This window comes from Lycorma delicatula, chromosome 1, assembly GCF_047948215.1.
Source record: "Lycorma delicatula isolate Av1 chromosome 1, ASM4794821v1, whole genome shotgun sequence".
Lineage (NCBI taxonomy): Eukaryota > Metazoa > Arthropoda > Insecta > Hemiptera > Fulgoridae > Lycorma > Lycorma delicatula.
The window spans coordinates 266,928,132-266,952,483 of NC_134455.1; the positions used below are offsets into that span (position 1 = coordinate 266,928,132).

The following is a 24,352-nucleotide window of genomic DNA, read 5'->3' on the forward strand; positions in this document are numbered from 1 at the left end:
TTGTATTTAGTTAAACTTATTTTATTAATATTTTGCATCAATCTTAATTTATTTGGTATCTAGCTCTTATATCTAACTCACCTTTTCCAGACCTATATCTCAAATTTTTATAGATTATCAAATTCTTTTTTATAATTTATTTACTTTTAGAAATTGTGTAAAAAAGGCTAAGCCTGACTGATATTAAACTTAGGATCTTATGGATTAAAGACAGAGATGGTTCTATTCCTCATGGAGGTTGGCTAAGTGTTAAGTAGTGGAAATGGTACAGCATTATAGGAAGTTTTATAATTTATTATTTTTATTATAATCTTTTTTTATTAAAGGTAAGAGTTAAATTATAATGTAGAATAAAATTACTGCCATTTAAAAATCCAACTGATAAGAAAGTGAGGCAATTTAAGCAATAAACAAAACTATTTGTGAGTTAAAAATGATTTAACAAACATACTGAATTTTTTCTTCCATTTGATTATTTTTAATTAAAAAAGTGGTCTAAATATCTTGGAGATGACATTGAGATGAAACTGCATTATGTCTTGTCCGTCTATAAACATTTCCTTTAAATTCCTTTATCATATGTAGCAAATATGGGTGTATGTTTTCAGTAAATGAAACAACAATATTACTCAATTTTACGTTTGAGTTCAAATTACTCTGATCTTTCTTGTATAGTAATTATGAACAACTCTCATAACAAATAAAATTGAAAACAGTTTTAAGAAGAAACAAGTGTGATAATATAAATTTTCTTGATAAATAAACAAATAAGGTTATATTAGGATTATTTTTATTTAAGTACAAAAATATATTTGCAGTCACAGAATTAAACTCATGAACCTCAATCTACCTTCAGACTTACCCTTAAAATAAAACTAAATTAATGTAACTGGAAAATCTTCCTTTAAATATCTTTATAATCTATTGAATTTTCACAATATCAAATTAAGAGTATCTTTTTTGCTTTCGATTACATAAACAAGTATATTTAGGAGTTACAACTTCATCAACGAAACACAGTTTAGACCAAAATGGTCTTTCAACAAACTCTCTAGTATATAAGGTATTGTAAGTGTGACAACTTTAATTTTTACTAAGTGAACTAATTAAGTTGAATGAGTGTTATTAGAGTCATTTAACAAATTATATATATATATATATATATAATATTTGAATTATTTATATGTATACAAAGTGTATATTAAAACTGTTTCAAGAATCCAGGGGATGGTAGAAAAAACTTTATATCAATATGTGTCGGGAAACTTAGTTTACCGGCTATCCGCCATTTTGTAATTTTATCATAAAAATTTATTTTTCACAAATGGTTAAATGTATCGGAGCTCTAATTTAATATACTGCAAGAGTATCTACAGATTTACTTGTATAAAAATAATGAACTTGATATCTCATTCCATTTCAAAATGGTGGCCGTGTAGACCTTTCAATTGTTAATATCTTTGCAACCGCTGGTTTTTTAAAATGTTATGTTATAAAAAAGATGTTAAATGTTTTATGATAAAGAAAATGATATCTTATTTATTCAAGCCATTCATAAATCATAAAATTATGGCAAAAATTTTTGAAGTGAGTCACTCTAGATTAAAAAACCAGTTTTCATTTCCTCCCGAATAAAAATAAATAACTCGAACACGATCTCAGCTGAAATAATTTTATTAATGTTATCATGTAATAAATTATAATATTGAAAATAATACAACAAAATGAAATATTATTGAAATCATGAAAATAATATAATAATAAATAATATTAATATTCAAAAATAACAATTTGTGTTAGACGTATTTTGTTTAATGAATAAATAAAAATTTGGTTATTAAAAAAACCTCAATTAAAATCTATTTATCAACAATAAATTAAAATAAACAAATGGTTTTCTGACCTATGTTTATATGAACTTTTTTTCTTAGTTTTGGCTATAGCATCATCTCTCGAGAGATTTGGAATCACTCTGTCTGTATATATGTGTGTGTATGTATATATATATATATATACACACACACACACACACACACACACACACACACACACACACATATATATATATATATACACACACACACACACACACATATATATATAATAAATATACTTTTACTTGTAATCTGTTGATGGATATTAAATTTAGGAAGAGTATATAATTCAAAGGAAATTATTTGACGGAAAATAAAAATTTAATTTAGAAAAGCTTTAATTGTAAAATTATATTTTATTTTTCTCCTAATGTGTAATGGTAAATTGAAAAAAAAGTTGAATATTGACAGTTAAATAAAAATATTAATGGATTAATTAATATTCATTATCTGTAAAGATAAATCATCATAATCATGGTTTACTGAAATTTTTTCACGCAGTCTGCCACAGGAGTTTTATCTTAACCACATCTACAATTCATACCATAGAGATTTGTCACAATCCTATTAGAATGAAACCTCGTTTCTTGCTTCAAAACAAAAAGAATACAATTATATAAATTTTTAAGTTGAAACCAGTGTGAAATTAATGGATTTTAAACAAACTAAAAAGATTTTAAATAAGTAAGGCAGTTTTAAATTCTAACTCCTGAATCAGAACATGTTTGGTGACTTACAATTTTTCATTTTTATAAACATTACATCACTCGTGTTACTTGCTTTTGTACCATAGTACCTAGAATAATTATGTACAATTACAGAATTCCCTTTCCTTTGAATTTTGTAAAATTTGAGACCTAAAATATTGGCAAAAAAGTAGCTTTCATAAATTAAATTAATGATAAATGTAATTTAAGCTAAAATAATTAAAAATAACAGGTTACTAGAATTAAATATTTTTAGTCATAAAAGTTACTATGTAAGTGTTGATAAGGTAAAATGAATTGTGATATATTACTAATTAATAACTGTCAAACTATAATTGATCTTACAGCCCACTGAGAGGCAGAATAATTACAGAATAAAATATTATTAATTAATTAACTATGCAATCATGAATGTAATTATGGCGCATGATTGATACAACGATTCAACACACACTATAACTTGTAAGCCTCTGTAATCCATGTGTTCATTAATCTTTGTCTCCAGACCAATCCTGATTGTTCACACACCGATAGCTACCCACTTATTACTGTATTACAATAGTACAGCATTACATTGTTTAATATACCCTATTTGATTTTCCAATACAGTATTACAAAATTTAGAATACTGATTAATCTTTAAAAGTGCATTTTACCTTTTTTAATGTCTCAAAAATATTGGTAATACTTGAACACCAATCTTAGACAAATTTTAACACTTTCATATTAGTTACTTGTTTAATTAGAAAATATTAAAATATATGAACTTTTAATATACTATTTTTTTTTTTTTTTGTAATAATTACATCTAATATCAGTCTAGTACTAAAAACAATATGGTTGGTATATCATTCTAGTGCTAAAAAGTCTATTTTGTTTTTTCAAATTTTTGCCAAGTTATTTGATTCGGTGATAAGGAATTAAAAAAATGAAAAAAATTATAACTGTAACACAATACAGTTTAATTGATATACTTCAATAGTTTTATCTTGATCTACGCCAACCGACATAGATCGATTGATGTCATTCTGGTTAGTGAGACTGTAGGATTAAATATTTGAAACGAAAAAAATCCCCCTTTGGTACCTTTTTTAATTGTATTCTGAGTATAATTATTTGGCTCTAAAGAAATAAAAATATTGATTTTTAAATAATTTTTTTTCAGTTTAGATTAATTTTACCTCGTATTGTTGAAGTTTTACCATTGCTCTTAAAGCATGTAGGATATCCACCTTCATTAGTCGTTTCATTTCGAAAAAGGCTTGGGAAACCGCTTGGTTTATTTATCTTCTTTCATACAGACTTAATGTAATTGCTATAACCACATGACCTTGAATAATGTGTTTTGTTACAGTTCCATGAAAAGCTGGAAGTCACTCTGTGTTTGGAAGTTCTCCTGATACAAATTGGTTATGTTTTCTATTAATTTTAATTTATCTTCTTCTTCTTTCAAAGTTAAAGGGATATGTGCATGTCTGGCTCTTTTTTTTTGCTGATTCTTTTTTCAAATTTGATTACATGGATTTTGGCTACTGGAAAGTCCAAAAACTTGCTTTTATGGTTATATCGACTACTAATTCTTTCAGTTTTAGTTGAAAGATTCTTACAAGTAAATGAACTCATTGTTCGACAAATTTGTTATTAAATTTTCCATAATTACTTTCCATTTTAAGTTATGTTTCATAGCTAATAAAAGTGAATCATATTTTGTGGACTACCTCAAAATGGTGATTGCAAAATAACGGTTTCCAGAATCCAATTCTTCATCATCTCCAGAATTCTGGATTTGATCTATTAGACCTTTATGCTTTTCAATCCTAAACAGAGAAAGTTTATTCCAAATGGAATTCAGTCCATTATTCTAAAGTTATACATATCCATCAAATACGTACTCGAACATAAGTTTTGATTTGATTAGTAAGAAATTGAATTTTATCAGGGATCAAAAGTAGGCATTGATAGTATTGCGGTTTGGTGATCCTTGATCTTGAGTTTGCAGATTGGTTTCAAATATTTAGAAGGTTTGTTGGCATATGTTGGGTGTTAATTTTTATTGTAAATAATAAGCATGAGTATTATTTCATTTACTTTTGTCATAGGCAGCACAGTGCCTTTATGTTATATTTAAAAAAAATTATTTTATTCATTTAATAAATATTTCAGCCTGGAAAAGATACCGGTCCTTAAATAATATAATGATGAACGATAATATTATCGTATGTAATTGTTTGAAGAAATAATTCAATCTTGTATTTTTTTATTTTGTTCTTTATAAAATAAAGTAATAATTTAATTTAACTCTTTTTTGTTATGAAAGAGCTGTCATTAGCCCGTCGGAAATTGAAAGCGTATGAAAAGATGCCATGCCTGACCGGGATTCGAACCCGGGACCTCCGCACGAAATACCTATTCACCCACTGAGGTCGGCTTTGGCTGACCTTTCATATTTTGTTTTGTTGCCTTTTTTTTATGTTTTTATTGTACCTTTCGGAACCTATAAAGGATTTACTTATTTAACTGATTGTTAACGCTGTAAAACTTTATTTTGTAATCTATTATTTTATCCATCTCATCTTTTCGTTAAGCTAATTTTAGATTAGCAATTATCGGCAAAAAAATTGTTATATGCAGAGGATTCTTAAAGATTATTTTTGAATATGTTTCCTGACATTCCTATGTCGAATAAATTGAGTATGAAACGTCTGATAGATTGCTTTAGTAAAAATGGTGGGGATAATGTGATTAAAGAGCAATGTGGATACCGGTGGGGATAAAAATAAGGTATGTTTGTTTTGACCGTCCCTCGCTGTAAACGGTCGATTAAACCGTTGATTACATTAAAAACTACTGCTGCAGTCTTCTGGAAAGTCATTCTCAAAACGACTGCTTAAACACTGGCTAATCGAATTTAAAGAAATCTAATATACGTTAATTTCCTGAATTACCTTTACAAAGTGAAAAAAAACGTGTTTTTTTGTACCATTTTGTGGAATATTATTGGAAGGATATTTTATGAACAATCCTATAAGTAAAAAATGTTTATCAACATGTAAATAAATTTATTGCTTATTTGGAACGTATAGTTGTCATTGCTACCTACAACAAGATGTTTCTCAGAATATATGGTAGCTGAAAGCTTTTTTAAAGACATTATTTTGAAAATGATAATGGTATCCCCTTCACTTGACCTCATATTATCAAATTTGTTTTGGAGGTTTTGAATAATATTATACATATAACTCTAATCATGTTACCTCTCTTTTAAAAAAGGCCTGTTAAATAAATTTTTTAATATTCACGTTTATTTACGGATTGTATTTTTTTTTGGACTGGATGTCTTTTAAAACAGTCTGTATTTTCATGTTAACAGAGCTAATTAGTAAATACATTGATGAAAATTAAAACATTCTTTATTCAGACAGCCTCAATATCACAAAGTTAAAAAACACTAACCCAATCAGATGATTTGGTAACCCAAATCAGTGACTATCGTAATTAATCTGAATCACTTAGGATTGCAGATGGTGATAGTCAGCAAATAATTTTGCTGAATGTTGTCCGAAGCTATCTTAGCATCAACTCGGAAACAGCGCCGCGGAAAATAATAATTCTTCTGCTATATCTGAAAGGAATGAGTTAATTTATTCTACTGGATGACTATTCCTAACTTGGCAAACGTTTACTGATAAATCCATTTCTGAGTTTTTTTTACTGATATATAAGCAAGATTTTGCATGGTAGTAAATATATATTATGTTAAATTTCATTCAATAAAAGCTCAATTTATTATTATTATTATTATTTCAGCACGACCTTGTATAATTTTATTTGGTACTCTAATTAGACGACTTTCATCACATCGTAAGTTTGAAGCTTAATAATATGTTTCAAAAACGATTGTGCTTTTTATTTTACTATTCAGCCGCTTTTCTGTTAACCATGAAATTTCTTTTTAACAGTGAGGTTTTGTCTTTATTATGAAGAAAGTTACTAAAACTCGAACTTAAGAATATAGATTCACAAATAGGAGTATAAGGCAATCTATACTTTCCACTAATAGTGGTGTATGTGAACTCGATATATTGTTTAGTTAAGATTATTATTTAAATTGAGAAATGAATCAATTGCCAAATGTTTCAAAAAATTTAGTGTTTGTGGATAAATGATAATGTTAACTGTCATTTTTTTTTGTGGATACTTAAATTTTTGGAAATTACTTAATCGATTGATTTTTTACTACTGTACTTATTGAACTATAGGGAAGTCTTTAGGGAAAGTTTTACCAGCTAACTCTACTGTTTTGTCAACTGTAAAGCTTAAACTGAGAGAGTGTGTGATACTTTACAGTTTAATTTTTCAAGTAATAATATATTTAGTCACTAGCTAAACTGCTGCTATCTGTGATACTCGTAGCTGTATGATTTCAGCGATTAAAATTTGAAAAGTGGACTGTTTTATTTTGTTATATCATTTTTCAAAATCTGGTAAACGTTTCTTGAGATATCAGAAATTTAGTGGAAAATTGTATCGTTTCATGTGTTTCTTAGGCGACTGAAGTGATTTTTCATACAATTCCCTATGTTAACTTTAAATAGAAATTGGTATATAAGGAATCTATTAGAAGAAAGAGAAGAAGAAGGGAGAAAAATAATATGCGTAATGTTTGGTGATGATATGGTTATTCTAACTGATGGCACAAACGCGCTTCAACTGCTAATCACCCATTTGCAGTTATTCATGTAAGATAATTTTTTAGCCTATGAAAAATATCATGCCTAATGGAGATTCGAATCCAGAATTTTTCTGGATGAAAGGCAGACGATACTTTAATGTAATAAATTTGTGTATTAGTAGTAATATATTGTTTTAGAGAAGAAGCTTTCGTGTAAGATTCCTATCGTTTCTGGACTTTATGTAAACGGTTTTTATAGAAAAATTTGGGCTCATCATATAGAGATAACACCTTTAAACCGATTGCTTTAAAATAATTCTAAGGTACCAAGAAATTTTGCCTAGTGTTTTCAGGCATCTGTCATGTACTGCAAGGTATGAATGCTGAATTTTATTTTCATAATCAGAATATTCATACACCGGAATAATGTTTCTTTTTTTTATCAAAAATCACAGTTAGCGTGTTTTTAACATTTTTTGTTTGTTCCAGTTCTTGTATTCTGTTTTATTCTCGTAGTTTCAACATTCCTCCTACATTCTTATTTTTCAATTTGTATGTTACATATATTCCACTCTCTTCCTTAATTTCCTTTTTTCTACTCTTCTTTCCGTGACTCTGAGCTCGGATTTGTATTCAGATTCTATAAGTTCCTTTATTACTTCTTCCTTATATTATCAGCTTATATATAGTAGTTTTATATGTGCTTGTGGAAAATTTATTTCACTTAGTGCAGTAGGATTCTTTTGTTGAACCTTACAACACAAATTTGCTAAACTACTTGGTACGTCATCTTTGTTACTTTGATTTTTAGGAACTTAAGTTTGGGATTTGATAGTCAATATTACATACGAGCCATATTTGTATACAACTTAATGTATAGTACACAATATAATCAATGACCGTATACATAAAGTATAAATAAATTTGTTTTACGGTAGATCAATATTTTCGCTTTTTATTCTGTTAGTATTCAAACAGTTTAAAGTTATTTATATATCTTATATAAATAAAAATAATGTAGACTAATATTATAAATTAATATTCTGATAATGACGGATGTGCTCATTATTTTGCTTTTTATTTGATTAAATCCCATCGGAAAGGAATTTAAAGATATTCGCTAACTGTATTAAAACTCTATTCACTTCTACCGTAGTACCCGTCCTGAGAGTCTTTTCAAATTGACATTATAGCAGAGGTTCAAGCATATTACTTCTTCACACAATTCTGATACCTGGTATCATTTAAATTTCTTGGTGTTATTTTGATTCTAAATTAATCTTATTCTTATCTAAATAGCAATATTTAATACTTTTTTATGTACTACTAATACACATACAAAAAACTGAACATCTTACTCAAGTAAAGCTGTTTTAAGATCCACACAATTCTGAAATTTCTATATTTTAAGGATATTAATATTAATATATTATATTAATTAATATAATATTATTAATTATTAGTATTGTTATTAATAATTCACTTTTTAACTTGTAGCTACCTTGCATTAAAACTATTCATGATTAAAATGTAAACAGATTGTATAATTTTGAATTTTAACAGAATCTTAATAGTCGGTAACTCATTTTATTTTAATAAATTTTTTAATTTATTATCGATGAGAAAATTAAAAAAACGATGTAACTAATTTTTTGCAAACCTGTTTCTGTTTTAAAACTCTATTTCTACCTCTCTAATTCATGAATAAAATTTAATGAGAATTACTTTGATATTTTATTATAAAATATATGTTGAAAATATTATATTAATTTTGCGGTATAGTTTTATTTTATAATTTTCTAAAAAAATTCAAATAATGGTACTTAATATACTGCAAGGTAGACACACAGAAAAGAGAATCTGAACTATTAATTTAATTAATATTACTCATTAAGAGAGTGCAGCTTTAATGATTTATCAAAAATTTGATTTTCATATCAGATTAGATATTGTCTAGCTCTTTCTATTTAACAAATCTGAAAAAATAAAATATTCGCAAGTTAAATAAATTATAGGTGAAATAAACAATTTTTTGTTTTGCTGCTAAAAATGTTATAGATGGAAGTTGAAACCTTCGGACTTCTTTCTTTTTAAATATAAATAAAGTATATATTTTACTCTATTTTAATAAAATAAATGCATTTATCTTAACACATTGCAGAAGGGGTGTTCTTTTTACCGAACATTCTGAAGGCTGCTTTACTTTATCAATGCATTTTACACGTAAATTTATTTTTTTCTATAGATTACTTAGTAACTAACTATTGGATATATTGTATCGGAACTATTGGCAATTCTGGAAATTTTTTTTAAATATCCAGTCTTCTTCCATTAATTAGTAGATAAATATATAGTTATTATGTAATGATTATAATTGTGTAGTAATAAAATGCAGATGTAATATGTAAGGAATATTTTTATAACAAATTTCTTTTACGCCATTAATCATTGATATTTCAAGTAATTTCGTCTTTGGGCGATTCAAAGTAGAATCATGCAGAATTCCATTAACATCTAATTGTTTGAAGGTAATTATGGAACGAACACATTATTTGACATTTTATCACATACTGCAGATTTATATTGATTTAAGATCGGTAAACTTTTCACTTTTGAGTATGATAAATTCATATACACGATATCGTATGAACGTTTAATACCTTTAAGCTATTTGAATAACTAACTTACTCAAAAACATATACTACTTTAGTTTGGTGATTTAATAAATCAGACCGTTAAGATAATAAGCTGGTGGCTTTGAAACATACAGAAAAATCAATTAAATTTCAACAGATCTTTAAAAGCGGTTTGTTTAAAAATTTGTTAATTCAGCATCATTTAAAGTGCCGAACGGCATTAGCATTAAGACTTTCGTTTTATAAGTTTATGTCAACATAAAAGAGCTACGTTCTTTTTTAAAATTTTAAATAAGAGTGAGGGATGGTTGGAGTTCCCTTAATGAAAAAACCAAGTTAATGCCACTGTTTTGTGAATTTCATTTCTTATACGGCATTTTGAATTGAAAGTAAACAGCATCTAAAGGGTATTGTCAAACATCCCATTTAGCGCGAAATCCCACCTAAGACTTTTTTCTGTGAATTTCATTTAGTAGTAAATGTGAATTTAATAATATTATTTTAACGGTTAATACTGGCACATTAGGACTTCTCAATCTTACACCGTTTTATCTTTTCAGCAGTTTATCCCATACATTTTATTAATTATAAAAATTAATTATATTTTATGTTTATTGTAGAAACCGTATTAATTATTAAATATTTTGTGAATCGCTACTACCTTTAGAAAGAAACCGAATTAAATTACCAAAATTTATGCAAAGAAATAAAAATCTGATATGGACACCGCATGACTTCCTTATCCTCCTATGAAATTACATATGCACATTTAAAAAAAATGAAAAGTACATAAAATTTTATTTCATTAACAACTTGCGATATTTTTGCATATTTTTTTTAATCCGCCGTTGCTGGCTAGAGAGCGTTGTGCTCGATCTAGATGCTTTTTTTGTTATAATTTTTTCTTACAGTTCTTAGAAATACGACTAACTATGTACCTTTTTTTACTAAACGTTCAGAGATATTATTCATCATTATTTCTTACCTTATCGTATTTTTTGTTGATGCATTCAGAATTTTCTCGTTCAGTGTCGTATCGGTGCCGCAGCGCTCAGTAGCTAGTAATTGTGTTATGGAAAAAGTCAGTTTTTTCATGGGTAGATTTATGCGTTACAATATTTTCTTACGTTTTTACGCAAGTTTATATATAGATTATTATATATTATTTTACATATATATTTTTGTTAGTGAAACATACCGTAACTTTATATTTTATTTTATTAGTGTAGATACTAATTTTATTTTGCGTTAGTATTCTATTTATAAAATTTACCCCTTTGTGCGAAAGTAAATTATCGTAAGTTATTTTTTCCTTTATATTATTTGCAATCTTATTGTAACTATGACGTCCACAAGCGTAGAAAAAATTGCTGTGTGGTTACATGAATCTGATGTAGAGTATAATTTGAACGATGACAGTGAAAGCGATATTGATCACCTGGAAAAAGCGATCACAATACAGACTCAGAAGTATCAGCATGTTCTGATCATGAAGATATAGTCACTCAAGTTAAATATGTGCTAGGTACTTGAATTGTCTACAAAAAAAATGTGCATACTCGATCACATAATCTGATTACGCATTTACCTGGAGTGTAAAGAATAGCAAACGATGCAAATGATATTTTGCATGAAATAATAACCTACACAAATAATTATTTAGCAAAAATGCGGCTCAATTACGGACGTGAAACATCAATTTTAGACACTAATATAAATGAAATAAGATCTTTATTGGGACTTTTATATTTAACAGGCATAATAAAATCTTCCCATGTGCGTCTTCAAGATATTTGGGCCGACGATGGAACCGCTCCAGATTATTTCAGAACTGCTATGTCAAAAAATAAATTTTACATCTTATTACAAGCTCTGTGTTTTGACGACATTACCGGTAGAGATAAAAAAATAAAATAGACAAATTAGCACCTATCCATCATATAATTGATGAATTTTTAAGACGTTGTTACGAATATTTTACTTCTGGAGAGTATTGTACAATTGATAAAATACTTGTAGGATTCCGAGGAAAATTTAATTTTAGGGAGTACATTCCCTCAAGGCCAAATATGTATTGAATCAAAATTTTTTTAATAGTTGATTATATAAAATTTTATACAATGAATATGGAAATATACCTTGGGACACAGCCGGAGGGTCAGTACAGAAAAGACAATAGCGCAAGTAGTGTGGTAAAGCGCCTTATTGAACCTATTGTGAACTCTGGACGCAATTTAACTACGGATAATTGGTTTAAATCTGTAAGTTTATCAAAAGATTTTTTAAAAAAATTTTAAATTACAACTGTAGGCATGCTGAGAAAAAAAACGAGAAATTCCTCCATCACTGCTGGTAATAAAACAGAGACCGTTTTTGTGTGGCGAAAATGATTGTCTTCTGGTGTTGTATGTGCCAAAAAAGAACAAAAATGAGCTTTTATTATCCCCCATGCATTACGATGATGATATAGATCCTCAAAATAAAGATTTAAAGCTATAGATGATCATGTTTTACAATGTTACAAAAGGAGCTGTAGATGTCGAGGATGAAATGGTTAGTAGGTATTCTGTTATACGCATAAGTTGCAGATGGCCACTTACCGTTGTGACAATGGGTCTTCTTAACGTTGTTACATTAAATAGTAAAATAATTTTAGAAAGTAATACACAAAAAACTAATTTCAAGATGAAAATTCATAAAAATTTTATCCAAAGAAGTAACGAAACCTTTTCTAACATGAGCTTCAATAAAAAACCTGGATCCAATTCTAAAAATGCAAGTACGAAGACAAGCTAATTTTCTGGAGGAGGAAGAAGTACCTGATATAGGCAGTGATCGAAGAAGATCGGCAGAAATGCTGTTACTGCTCAAATAAAAAAAAAATAGAAAAAGTAAAATAAAAGGTAGGTGTGTAAAATGTCATTCTGCTATTTGTAGGGAGGATACAGTTACAATCTGCACAAAATGCAATAAAAAGAAAGGACCAGACACCGAAAGCGATGATTAACAAAAATATTACTCTTTTTATAATAATTGAACTATTTTAGTTGCATGAGATACATTTTTCAAAAAACTGTAAAGTAGATTTTATTTTTTAGTTCTAGGAAACAAATTAATTACTGGTAGTGTAAAAACAATTTTTCTTATAATTTGTAACATGTTGATTATTATCTTTTAATTTTCAAACTGGAAAATTTTATGTTAATTTTGCCTAGCTAACAATGTCGGGTTAATTGATATTATTGAATTATTATTTATTGTAAAAATCTTTTTACAATCAGGCGTTAATAATTATTAATTAAACATTATATTGAAATTAAAAAAAAGTTAAGAAAAATGAAGATAAGTCGGATTCGAACCGATGTGCCTTCCCCTTGTAACAAACATTTTAGTATATAAAATTTTATTTGGCTATAACTCTGGAACCAATGAAAATAAGTACAGCTTATGATATATTGTCGAAAATCTCTCAATGTGAGCTTATTACTGCAGTTAAGAAAAAGTTCAAAATCCAAATTGTTTTGGATTTTGGGATTTTTTGGTCACTTTTGGTCCAATCGATTGCAAACAAAAGAGGAAGTGCACAACTAGATGTTACAACAGTCCTAAATACAAAATTTAAACATTTTACGGCTAAACGTTTTTGAGTTATGCGAGATACATACGCACATACATACGTACAGACGTCACGCCGAAACTAGTCAAAATGGATTGAGGGATGGTCAAAATGGATATTTCCGTTGAAATCTGAAAATCGAAATTTTTCCTTTACTTTGTACAAGGAAGTAAAAACGTGGATTTTTATAACTCCACTAAATATTTACATCTTATTGATGCATAAAAAATATTTTCTTTATACAGAAAAAATAACGAGTCAAAATTCTTTCGGTTTTGGAAGTAGAGTAGATATATAACGGTTGGGCTAAAAAATAGTTTCATTATTATTAACTAGAAAAACTTAATAGAAAATTAAAAAAATTATTTTCACGTTTCAGATCGTTAGAACATTTTTGATTGAATAAATGTGTGTTCTGAAAATATTAAAAATTTCTTATATTTTACTTAGTAACTAAAGTTATAAAAAATAATTAAAGTGTAAAAATGTAGAATAGTAGTTATATGTGTAAATGTAAATGAAAGTAATACAGAAAACATTACTGGGGTTGGGTTTATGCCCAAAGGCGCTCTAATGTAAAGGAAATAAAATAAAAAAAATGGTAAGTTTGTTTCTTTGATTCTGTACTTGGCGGATTGGCTGAAAAAAATAAATATATTTATATATATTATAAGAAATCTATTTTTATATTTTGTAACAAGAGTCAAAGATTAGTTTTAGAGAAATGTTTAAATTTTGAAAAGTATTTTTTTCATTTTTCAACGTATAGTTAGCATTTTAAGCTCCTGTATTGTATTTTGTTAGCTAATTTTTATTGTTTAACTTTTTTAACGTAATTTATAAGCTATAAATAAACAATACTAGACAAAGAATTAAATCATGTCATAGTCAAATATTATGACATAATATCTAATACTTAAGAGTGAGCTTTCATGGACAAAATTAATCATGCCTGTGCAGGTCAAAACATGTAGCTGAAAACACAGCTGTGTTGTTTGTATTAAACATTGGATTTAGGAATGAATTAATTTTGTTCAGTCTTATTGCTATCTTAAGTTAGTTAACAGTGCAGTGTCACAATGCCTCGAAATTGTGTAAATGCTGTGGATGCCTTTTGTTATGTATGTGGAAAGTTTACCGTAAAATCAAATAAAAAACATTACACCATTAATTAAAAAAGCATATCATTTGTACTTTCAGTGTAAAATTGGTGATCGGGATAAGACGTGGACTCCTCATATAGTATGCACTAACTGTTCTGTATATTTAAGAGGATGGCTGAAAGATACATGGAAGACTTTGTCATTTGGTGTAAATATGGTTTGGCGTGAACCAAAGGATCATGAAACTAATTGTTACTTTTGTTTAATAAGTGTGTCTGGAATTTCTAAAAAATCTAAACATGCTGTAAAATATCCTTCATTGCAATCTGCAATCAGGCCTGAATCTCACAGTGAAATTATTCCATTTCCTGAACCGCCTCTGAATGTACGTTTCGAAAGTAGCGATGAAGAATCAGGCAGTACTGAAGAAGAAAACAATGATTTTAATTTTGAACTATCTTCCAGTTAGCCACATCTTATATCACAAGGTGAATTAAATGACTTGGTTAAGGATTTAAATTTAACAAAAAAATCAAGTAGAACTGTTAGGATCAAGACTGCAAGGTTGGAATTTACTTCAAAAAATACAAAAATTTCGAGTCTTCGAAGCCTACAAAAAAGAACTTTCTCAGTACTTTATTGATGAAAATAATTTAGTTTATTGCACAAATATTGATGAGCTTATGTTGCACTTATTAACAAATTCATAAATCTGAGGACTGGCGCCTTTTCGTAGATTCGTCCAAGTATAGTTTAAAAGTTGTTCTACTACAAAACGGTAACAAATATCCTTCGATACCAATCACTTATTGTATTAATTCGAAAGAAACATGATGAAAGATGTTTCTGAAAAAAAAAATTATGAAAAACATAGGTGGAACATATGAGGTGATTTGAAAGTTACAGCTATTTTGTTACGCATGCAGTTAGGCTATACTAAGTACATGTGTTTTCCTTGCGAATGGGACAGCCGAGCTAGGGATAAACATTATGTTACCAAAGACTGAAAGAAACAAGATAACTTAATTTCAAATGGGAAAAATATTATTCATGAGCCCTTAGTTGAACCCAAAAAAAGTTTTTACCCCCTCTCCATATCAAGCTAGGACTAATGAAAAATCTTGTAAAAGTAATGAAGAAGGATAGTCCCGGATTTTTGTACATCAGGCAAAAATTTCTGAATGTAAAGGAAAAATTAAAGAAGGATTATTTGTTAGTTCTCAAATAATAGAAATGGTCAAAGATGATGTATTTAACTCAATGTTAAATAATGTAGAAAGTGCAGCTTGGGCTTCATTTAAAGATATTTGCAAAAATTTTCTCGGCAAACAAAAATCCGACAATTACCACGATATTGGTAATCAATTTCTTACTTGATACAGCTATGGATGTAATATGTCTTTGAAAATACATTTCCTCCACTGAAATCTGGATATTAATTTTTTTTTAAGCGTCATTTATTTAAAACTAAGGGTGATAGAAAAATTGTATTTACAGATCTGTAATGTACTCAAAAAAAAAAAATAATAACTGTATCACACGTGGAGAAACTTTAAAAATTTTTTAGCTTTTTTTAGTTTTTTGTGTCCATCAGTTTAGTTGTTAAAACAACATAACGTTTGTGCAGAATTTCATATCTTATAAAGAAATTAGAATATACACAATTTTTACTACATTCTGTTTTAGTTGATTATGTTACTTATAGGATCATAAAATTTAATTAAAAATCTTACAGTTAAAACTTAAACTAGTTTACGTAGCATAAAATGTATACTAAGTATTATTATAGTAGAGTGTAAGTTTTTTTTTCATGTTTGTGAAAGAATATATCTAGAAAATTCTCAAAGAAATTAATATGATCTAATACGTTTCCAGTTCTTAAGTGTTAAGTGGTCGAATTATTTTCTTTCCCAGAGAACGTAATTCCTTTCAAGATTGGAAAACAAAATCCTTTTTAATTTATCTGTTTTCCTTTCAGCTACTTAAAATGTTATCATACGGAAAAAATCAAGTAACTTGAAGTTGTTAGAAACCTTACTTTTTTCGAAAAGTTACGTTGAATTAATATGAAGCAATATTTTCCAAGAAAATTATCATGATGGCTTACGAAAATTTACGTGGATTTTACTTAGTATTAGAAAACGTTATACAGATGGTAAAGTTATATATTGATATTTTTTTCAGAATAAGCAATTTAACACTTTTTAATTAAATGGAACTATTTAAAAAAAAAAAAAAAATAGTTCGAATAAATTTTAGTGATTGATGATAATCGAGCTTTTTTTTAATTAATCGGTGAAGAGGGTGATATCACTTAAATAAATTAACTAAAATAGTTAAATTATTAACTGGCTATTTAAAATTAAAAAAAATCGTGTTCCCTTATCATGCAAATATATAATTTTTTTTAATTACGTTTTGTCACTAATTTCATAATTAATTTTTTTTTTTATTAAAAAATTGTTACATTTGTAAAAATGAAATATATATGTGACTTTATCATAAATAAATCATTATTTTCACTCTTTATTATTTTACAATGAATTATTAATTATTTTACGACTGATAATTTATTTTTCTGTTGCAAAAATTTGTGAAATTTGGCTTTGTCAGTTCACCCACACTCTGTTCCAATTATAGGTCCTCTTCCAACTCGGTGAGCGGCTCTTCAGTAAACTGCAGATGGTGATCAGTAAAAAAACAAAAAACCCTTTCGGAAATTGTAATATAACACCTCTCCTATATGTTAAAATTTAAGTTAATATTATATCGGGAAGTAAGATAGAAAGCCGTTTAAAATACATAAAAAGAGGCTTAGTAAATGAAAAACATGAAAATGGCGTTGAAGAATAAATGTAGTTTACAAGTTTAATACTTCTATGTAAGGTTAAATATGGAAAGAAAATTCTGTAAATTTATCAGGAGTTCGAATTATTTTTAAAAGTGCCTCTATTTATGTATTTTTTGTTTGTAGAATATTTAAAAAACTTCCATGGAATGTTGTAATGACATTTTAGACACACAATTGGTTTATACATTAAGTTTGGGAGAAATCATCCTTTTATCCGGCTACTGTATTAGCTTAATTAATAAATGTATTATTTATCGATAGTTGTTACACCCGATATATGTTATACCTAATAGTAATGCATGATTATTGGGATCAAGCGTGAAAATAATGAAATTTAATTATTTATTTAAATTATTACTAGGGGCACTCAAGTGCTGATCATTGATCATTTTGGTGGTGATGTTAACAACTATTTTATCTTAGGAATGCTTATAAGTGAATAAGATATGCAAAGATTTTTCAATTCGGTTGACAATCAAGTTCAATTGCTACTGGAAAGACGCTTTTATTTCCGATACCGTCTATTCTATTTAAACGTTATAAGGTACTTTTTGTATTTATTTCGTCTTGTTTTTTGTTTGGTGAATGGAATGAATTGAATTGTTCTGTATAAATGCTCAAGTACAGCCTGTACTTAAGAGGTAATATTTATTTACACTTCCAAAATAATGACTTTATTTTATAATTCTGAACTATATATTTGTAGTTTAGTGCCATGACAGTAACTGTTATAGACAACCTGACATGTGTCGCTAGTCACATATATTGGAATGAACTTAAAATAAGTTAATTTTACGGAGAAAATTTTCAAAATAAAATATCTTTTATGAGAAAAATTTTTTCTGATAGTACTGGTACAATAATCTATAGTTTTATGTTAGATATCACAAGCATGAATTTTCTAGTCGAACGGATACAGAACAGTATCAAATAAGTTTAAAAACTTTATTTATGAGAACTTAAAGGCCATAAGTGTGTATTATCAAATTAAAAATATACATAAGTAATCAAGAAAATGTAGGAAATACTGGACTTGAAATTATATTCTCTATCTTTCATTTTCATGAATGTTAACACGCTTATGTCTGAATAATTTGTTATATTTACTGCGTCGACAAATTATTATAATTGTATTACTCTTCATACTATTATTACTTTATGTTTTACGATACGTTACCTACAATCTTTTCATATTTTTTCATTCTACTTTCCTATATTAAAAGAATACACCCCAATATGTGAGCTCCATTGCTTTTTACTTAAACCTATGACAAAATATAGAAAAAAAGTGTGCTTATATATTGCATTGCTAGATTTACTTTAGCGAAGATAACATCTATCTTTATTTTATGAATTATTTTTGTGCCTGAATTTTAAAACTTTTCAGAAACTACATGAAAATAATAACGTAAGAATTGGCTGGTAATATCTTTTTTACTTATTTTCAAAAAAGTATAGATTTTAAAATAGACTGTCAATAAAAGTAATCTTTGTAATTTAATGTTGTCTATTTGAATTATTCATTTTTAATTTCATTATCCCGACACAAAAAAAAAAAATTATTGATATATATAATTTCATTTATTCTTACTTTTCCTCAATTTTATAAAAAAAAATTGTGTGTAAGGAATTACAGGCCAGTACTCATAATTTATCTATCACATCTGCTTACATTTGCTTCAACGCTTGGATTAATATTATTTAATAACGTGGTTTTAATCGTATTTACTTTCTTACTATTGGATTTAGTATTTAATTATAGTTAAGGTACTTTACCTCGTATGCATCCTTTATATTGATGACGCGGCGGGTCTGGGCTACGGTTCCAGCAACACCTACGCCAAACGGAATACGAATCTCTTCTGCTTTTGCTTTTTGTAATGCTTCATCTAACTCTGGAAGAAATATATTATTCTGCATTATTAATCATTATTTTGTGAAATAATTCTTAAGTAAAAATATACTTTCAATAAGGAAGTATTTAAAAGAACAAGGAAATTTTGAAAAAATGATTTTTCTGGGATGTAATCCAGGAAACTCAGAGTCCTGAGTTCAAGAAAGAGTAGGTTTTATATTAAGGGTTGAAGGATCAAAAAGTGGGTTTTTCTTGAATAACTCAAGAACTATAAATCCTACCTAGGTAATCCAAAATTTTTCTTTAGAAAACTTCGTTAATTTCCCCACAAAATCTTTTTCGAGCGACTTTCTACGCCCTTTCTCGCCCTTTGAAGTATTATCCCGTTCTACCATTTGAAAAATATCACATTATCACGCTCATTGATACAAACATTCTACCAAAGCCGCAAATCGGAAAAAAATTTCAAATAAATGATATAGGGCTTTCAATTCTTTACAATGTTACGCATTGAATAAATTTTATTTAGAATGTTTACTTGAATAACAAAAATCTACTAAAAAATCTTACCTATAGATCTATGCTTTATTATGTTAATGCAGATTACGTGTCTGGTAACGAAGTTATATATGTTGTTTAAAGATATACAGAAATTATCTACGCCAAACAAAACAAACAACAGGAAAACTTTACGGCAAATTAAGCAAAAGATGATGATTAAATACGGAAGGTTAGCCCATAGAATTATCAATTTCTCCCCATAATTACTAATATTTCATTTAAACATTTCGTTAAAAAAATAGTGATTATAGTTTTCTATATAACATTCAAAGTTTTTTGAATACTAATTGCTATTTTTTGTGCGATATTCCGGAAGTCTTTAGATGATAGATTCTTGATTCGGGGCCTGTAAGCAATGTGTGCCTTGCTCAAATAACTTCAACTATAACTTGTTAGATCCATGCGTCGTCAGGTAGGGATATGTTATTAATCAGAAGTTAGTTTAAAATAGTGGCTAGGGATAGTTTCGCGTTGTTAATCCGAAAACTGGTCCTCCCTGCCAGCCCTCGCACTATCAACCTCCTGTTGAAAGCTAGCATTAACCGTACTTTCTATCCAGCACACTTAAATATTGTTTACTGATTCTTCCTAGGTGTAGAGTTAGAGGAAATTATTGTAATTTAATATTTTTTATTACATTACTTAAAAAATAAAGAATTATTTAATTATTATTCTAGAGTTTAATTAATAATAATAATAATAATAATAATAATAATAATAATAATAATAATAATAATAATAATAATAATAATAATAATAATAATAATAATAATAATAATAATAATAATAATAATAATAATAATAATAATAATAATAATAATAATAATAATAATAATAATAAAAATAATAATGTCCCGTATAAATCCAACCACACATTCGTGCTACAACATCTACGCACACTTCCGGGCGGGCAGCGACATCGTACTTCGGTACCTGCACTTATAACGGCTAACGGCTTAAATGGTCTTGCTCAGGAGCTCTCTGTGGAGTACGAGACTGGCGGTTCCGAGCTGTCCGAGCTGGTTGCGGTTGTACTTCTCGGTTTCACTGTTTGTGGCGGGAGTGGGAAGCATGACCATGATTTGTTTGCCGACGCTGGGCAGAGTGTGGATGTGAAGTGTCCATCCCTCTTCTCGGTTGTGAAGGCTCGTTGAGGGTGGGCTGCTGGGGCTTGTTCTGCCAAAGATTTTCACCGTCCAGTGTGAGTCAGTTGCTTCGGCCCTTGGCAGGGATTGTCCCATGGATAAGGGTATCGAAGCCCTTACTGCTGCGTGCGAGCCCCAGGATGTCGGTGTCGTGGGTCAGGCAGTACCTGACTCCTCAGCCTGGGTTAAATTTGTGCGAGGCGGCTGACTCGAGAAACCCATCAAATGTCCCAGCTTAGATAACATCCAAAACTTCTGGTGTGAGCAATTCTCCTCAATAAATGAAGCATTCACACAAAAAATCAAAAAATTATACTTAAACCTCACACATTCCCACAATTCCCCACCCAAGGCATGGTATACACCAAACCCAAAAGCTCAAACACAAAGAACTCTTTAAACTAGCGACCGATCACCTGCCTCCCAACCCTGTACAAGATCATCACTGTAAAAATCTGCAAGCAGAAAATCTAATATCTAACAGAGAACAACATTCTCACAGAACAGAAGAAAGGTCGCAGGAAGCGAAGCTAAGGATGCAAAGAACAGCCGATCGTAGATAGCGTCAACGATCGTAGATAACTGAAATAGAAAACAGAGGCCTTCACACCTATTACGTATGCCACAAAAAAGCCTTTGATTCAGCATCCCGTACCTGGCTAATCAAAGTTTTAGAGATTTAGAAGATCAACACGTACCTCAGATAGTTTTTTACACAAATCATGCAAACTTTGCGGAACGAAAACTAACGATAGAAATAAAAAGGCTCTGGAAACAAGAAAAAGTTACCATCTTTCCACTCATTATGTCAGTTACGGATATCACACTTCACATATTCGTACCACATCCAGTTCAGTTAGGAGTTAACAGAAACATATAGAGAGACTTCCAGAAATCAGTCATCAGAAATCAATTCAAAACATGCAACATTGTAAGATCTTTCTTTAATATAGATTCATAATAGTATTTGTATTGACTTGGCACAGCACGTCAGTGCAGATTATATCGCAGTTACGCGAAAGAGATAATAATAATAATAATAATAATAATAATAATAATAATAATAATAATAATAATAATAATAATAATAATAATAATAATAAATAATAATAATAATAATAATAATAATAATAATAATAATAATAATAATAATAATAATAATAATAATACCATTAAAAACATAGATAACATCCAGGACATTTATCCAGGTCTGAAACATCATTATTGCAAAAAGCAACAGTTACATCTGACACGGGCAACTCCCCTCTAAAACTGAATGATGACAATTTCTACCCCAATATCATTACAACCAGTGATAGGATCCTAGCATGGAAATCTCAGGCACTCCACGATAGATTTTCCCCATTCTCTCGAAAATGCCGATAAGGACGCATCTACGCTTTGGCCAAGGGATGGGTCTCTATTTGGAGAAACTGAAGGGTTAATCCATCCCATCCAGGACCAGGTCATTGCGACAAACAATTAAAAAAGGTTCATAGAAAATTACGACATCAGTGATGAGTGCAGAGTATGCCATCAATCATCAGAAATAATTGATCATTTGACAACTGGATGCTCCAACTTGGCTAACACAGAATATCTGCATCGCCACAATCTTACATTAAACATTATTCATCAGGCATTGGCATTAAAATTAGGACTTGTAGATGACAGGGAGCATTGTCTTTATTATGAATATACGGCCAGACCTACATTGGAAAATGAGAATTGTAGACCGTATTATGATCTCCTCGTACATACTGACAAATCTTTTGCTGCAAATAGGCCAGAAATTGTACTATACAACATTAGAGAAAAAACTGGACTTCTCATTGATGTCGCTCATCCATCAGATCACAATATTAATAAGGCTGAAACAGATAAAATAACCAAGTATAACCCTGGTGCAATAGAATCTAAAGAAATTTACAGACTGAATTCAATAGAAGTTATTCCCATTGTAATAACTGCAAATGGATTAATTAATAAAAATTTAAAGAAATACATAGAAAAGGTTGGCCTGGATCCTAAAATCATAATTCCAAAAGCCCAAAAACCGATAATTCTGGAGACATGCAGAATTGTATATACTCTGTTAAATGCAGCACAACATTGAATGAGGTATGCCCCATTGGTCCCGCATACTGAAATTCCGGATGTGAATCTCCGAGACAAAAAGAAATAATAATAATAATAATAAATTAATAATTAACTACTCTAAATGGTAGAAACTACGTATGAAATATACATAGAATGATTCATGAAGAATATAAAAAACTTTCAGAACATGTTATACCGATGAAAATAAAGAAGAAAGTTCATATAAACAAAGGTTCAGAAACGCTTCGTTAGCGAATGTCAGCTGGTGAAAGACGGGCTGGCGACACGGTGAGACAACTCCACACTTTTCTCTAGTAGTTAGACAACACTTAAATATGTCTTTTTCAATCAAGTGGATTGGACGTGGCGGCGGACTAATCAATTAGCCTCTCCAATCACAGGTTAGTTGATAGGTCGACTGACTTATCAACTGGCCTGACTTAACAGATCTGTTTTACTACCTGTGGGACAATTTTAAATCAACAAAAGTTACAAAAAAAAAGTGTAATCAAGAGAAGAGTTTTTTATTACAATTCTTAGTACCCTACAATATAATATAATTTCAACAACCCTGTTAAAATTCGTAGTCATTAAAAATATTTTTCGTCGGATAGTAATGTGACGGAGGACATTTTCAGCAGTTTAATTGTTTAAGTTGGTTTTATTGTTTGTATTTGTTGTTTTTCTAAAATATTTAATTCTTTTGTTCTGTAATATTGAAAATTTTGTTTCATTTAATACCTAGTTAAAATTTGTAACATTTCGATAGTTTTTGTTTTTAATTAACCTCAAAATTCTTACGTTTGTATTTAGATCATGAATTTTATTCGTACCGTTTAATCAGGATTAATTGTCTACAAGTTTTGTTTAAAACTTTTATGAGTTTATTACATATTTATCAAAGTTACTTTTTGTCGTAGAAAAGTATGTTTTTCGATCCCAATCTTTTTTGTCTTTTATCCACATTTCTCAAAAATCTCTAAAATCATAGTTCTAGGACCTACAGATCAAATTGCACATAAAACCCCTAAATTTATTCCTTTTTTTGTATCCCGAGCATTATCGTCTGGTTTAATTTTACCGAAGGCGTAGTAATAAGGTCGAAATATTTCGTCAGCCGAAACTCGCTAAAGAAGCGTTTCCATTTATGTTTATACGAACTTCGTTCTTTATTTTAACCAGTAGAACACCTCCAGAAAATTTTTTACTTTCTTCGTGAATCACTCTGTGTG

General features: G+C 28.8%; 1 protein-coding gene across 1 annotated transcript in view; it reads right to left on the bottom strand.

The window, feature by feature from the left end:
- The window catches only part of Pde6 (phosphodiesterase 6), a 215,056-nt gene that overhangs the window by 91,020 nt on the left and 99,684 nt on the right, over window positions 1-24,352 (bottom strand). The window contains exon 4 of the mRNA XM_075354878.1: window positions 19,236-19,354. Coding sequence (XP_075210993.1) covers window positions 19,236-19,354 — 119 coding nt within the window. The remainder of the gene's footprint in view (window positions 1-19,235; window positions 19,355-24,352) is intronic.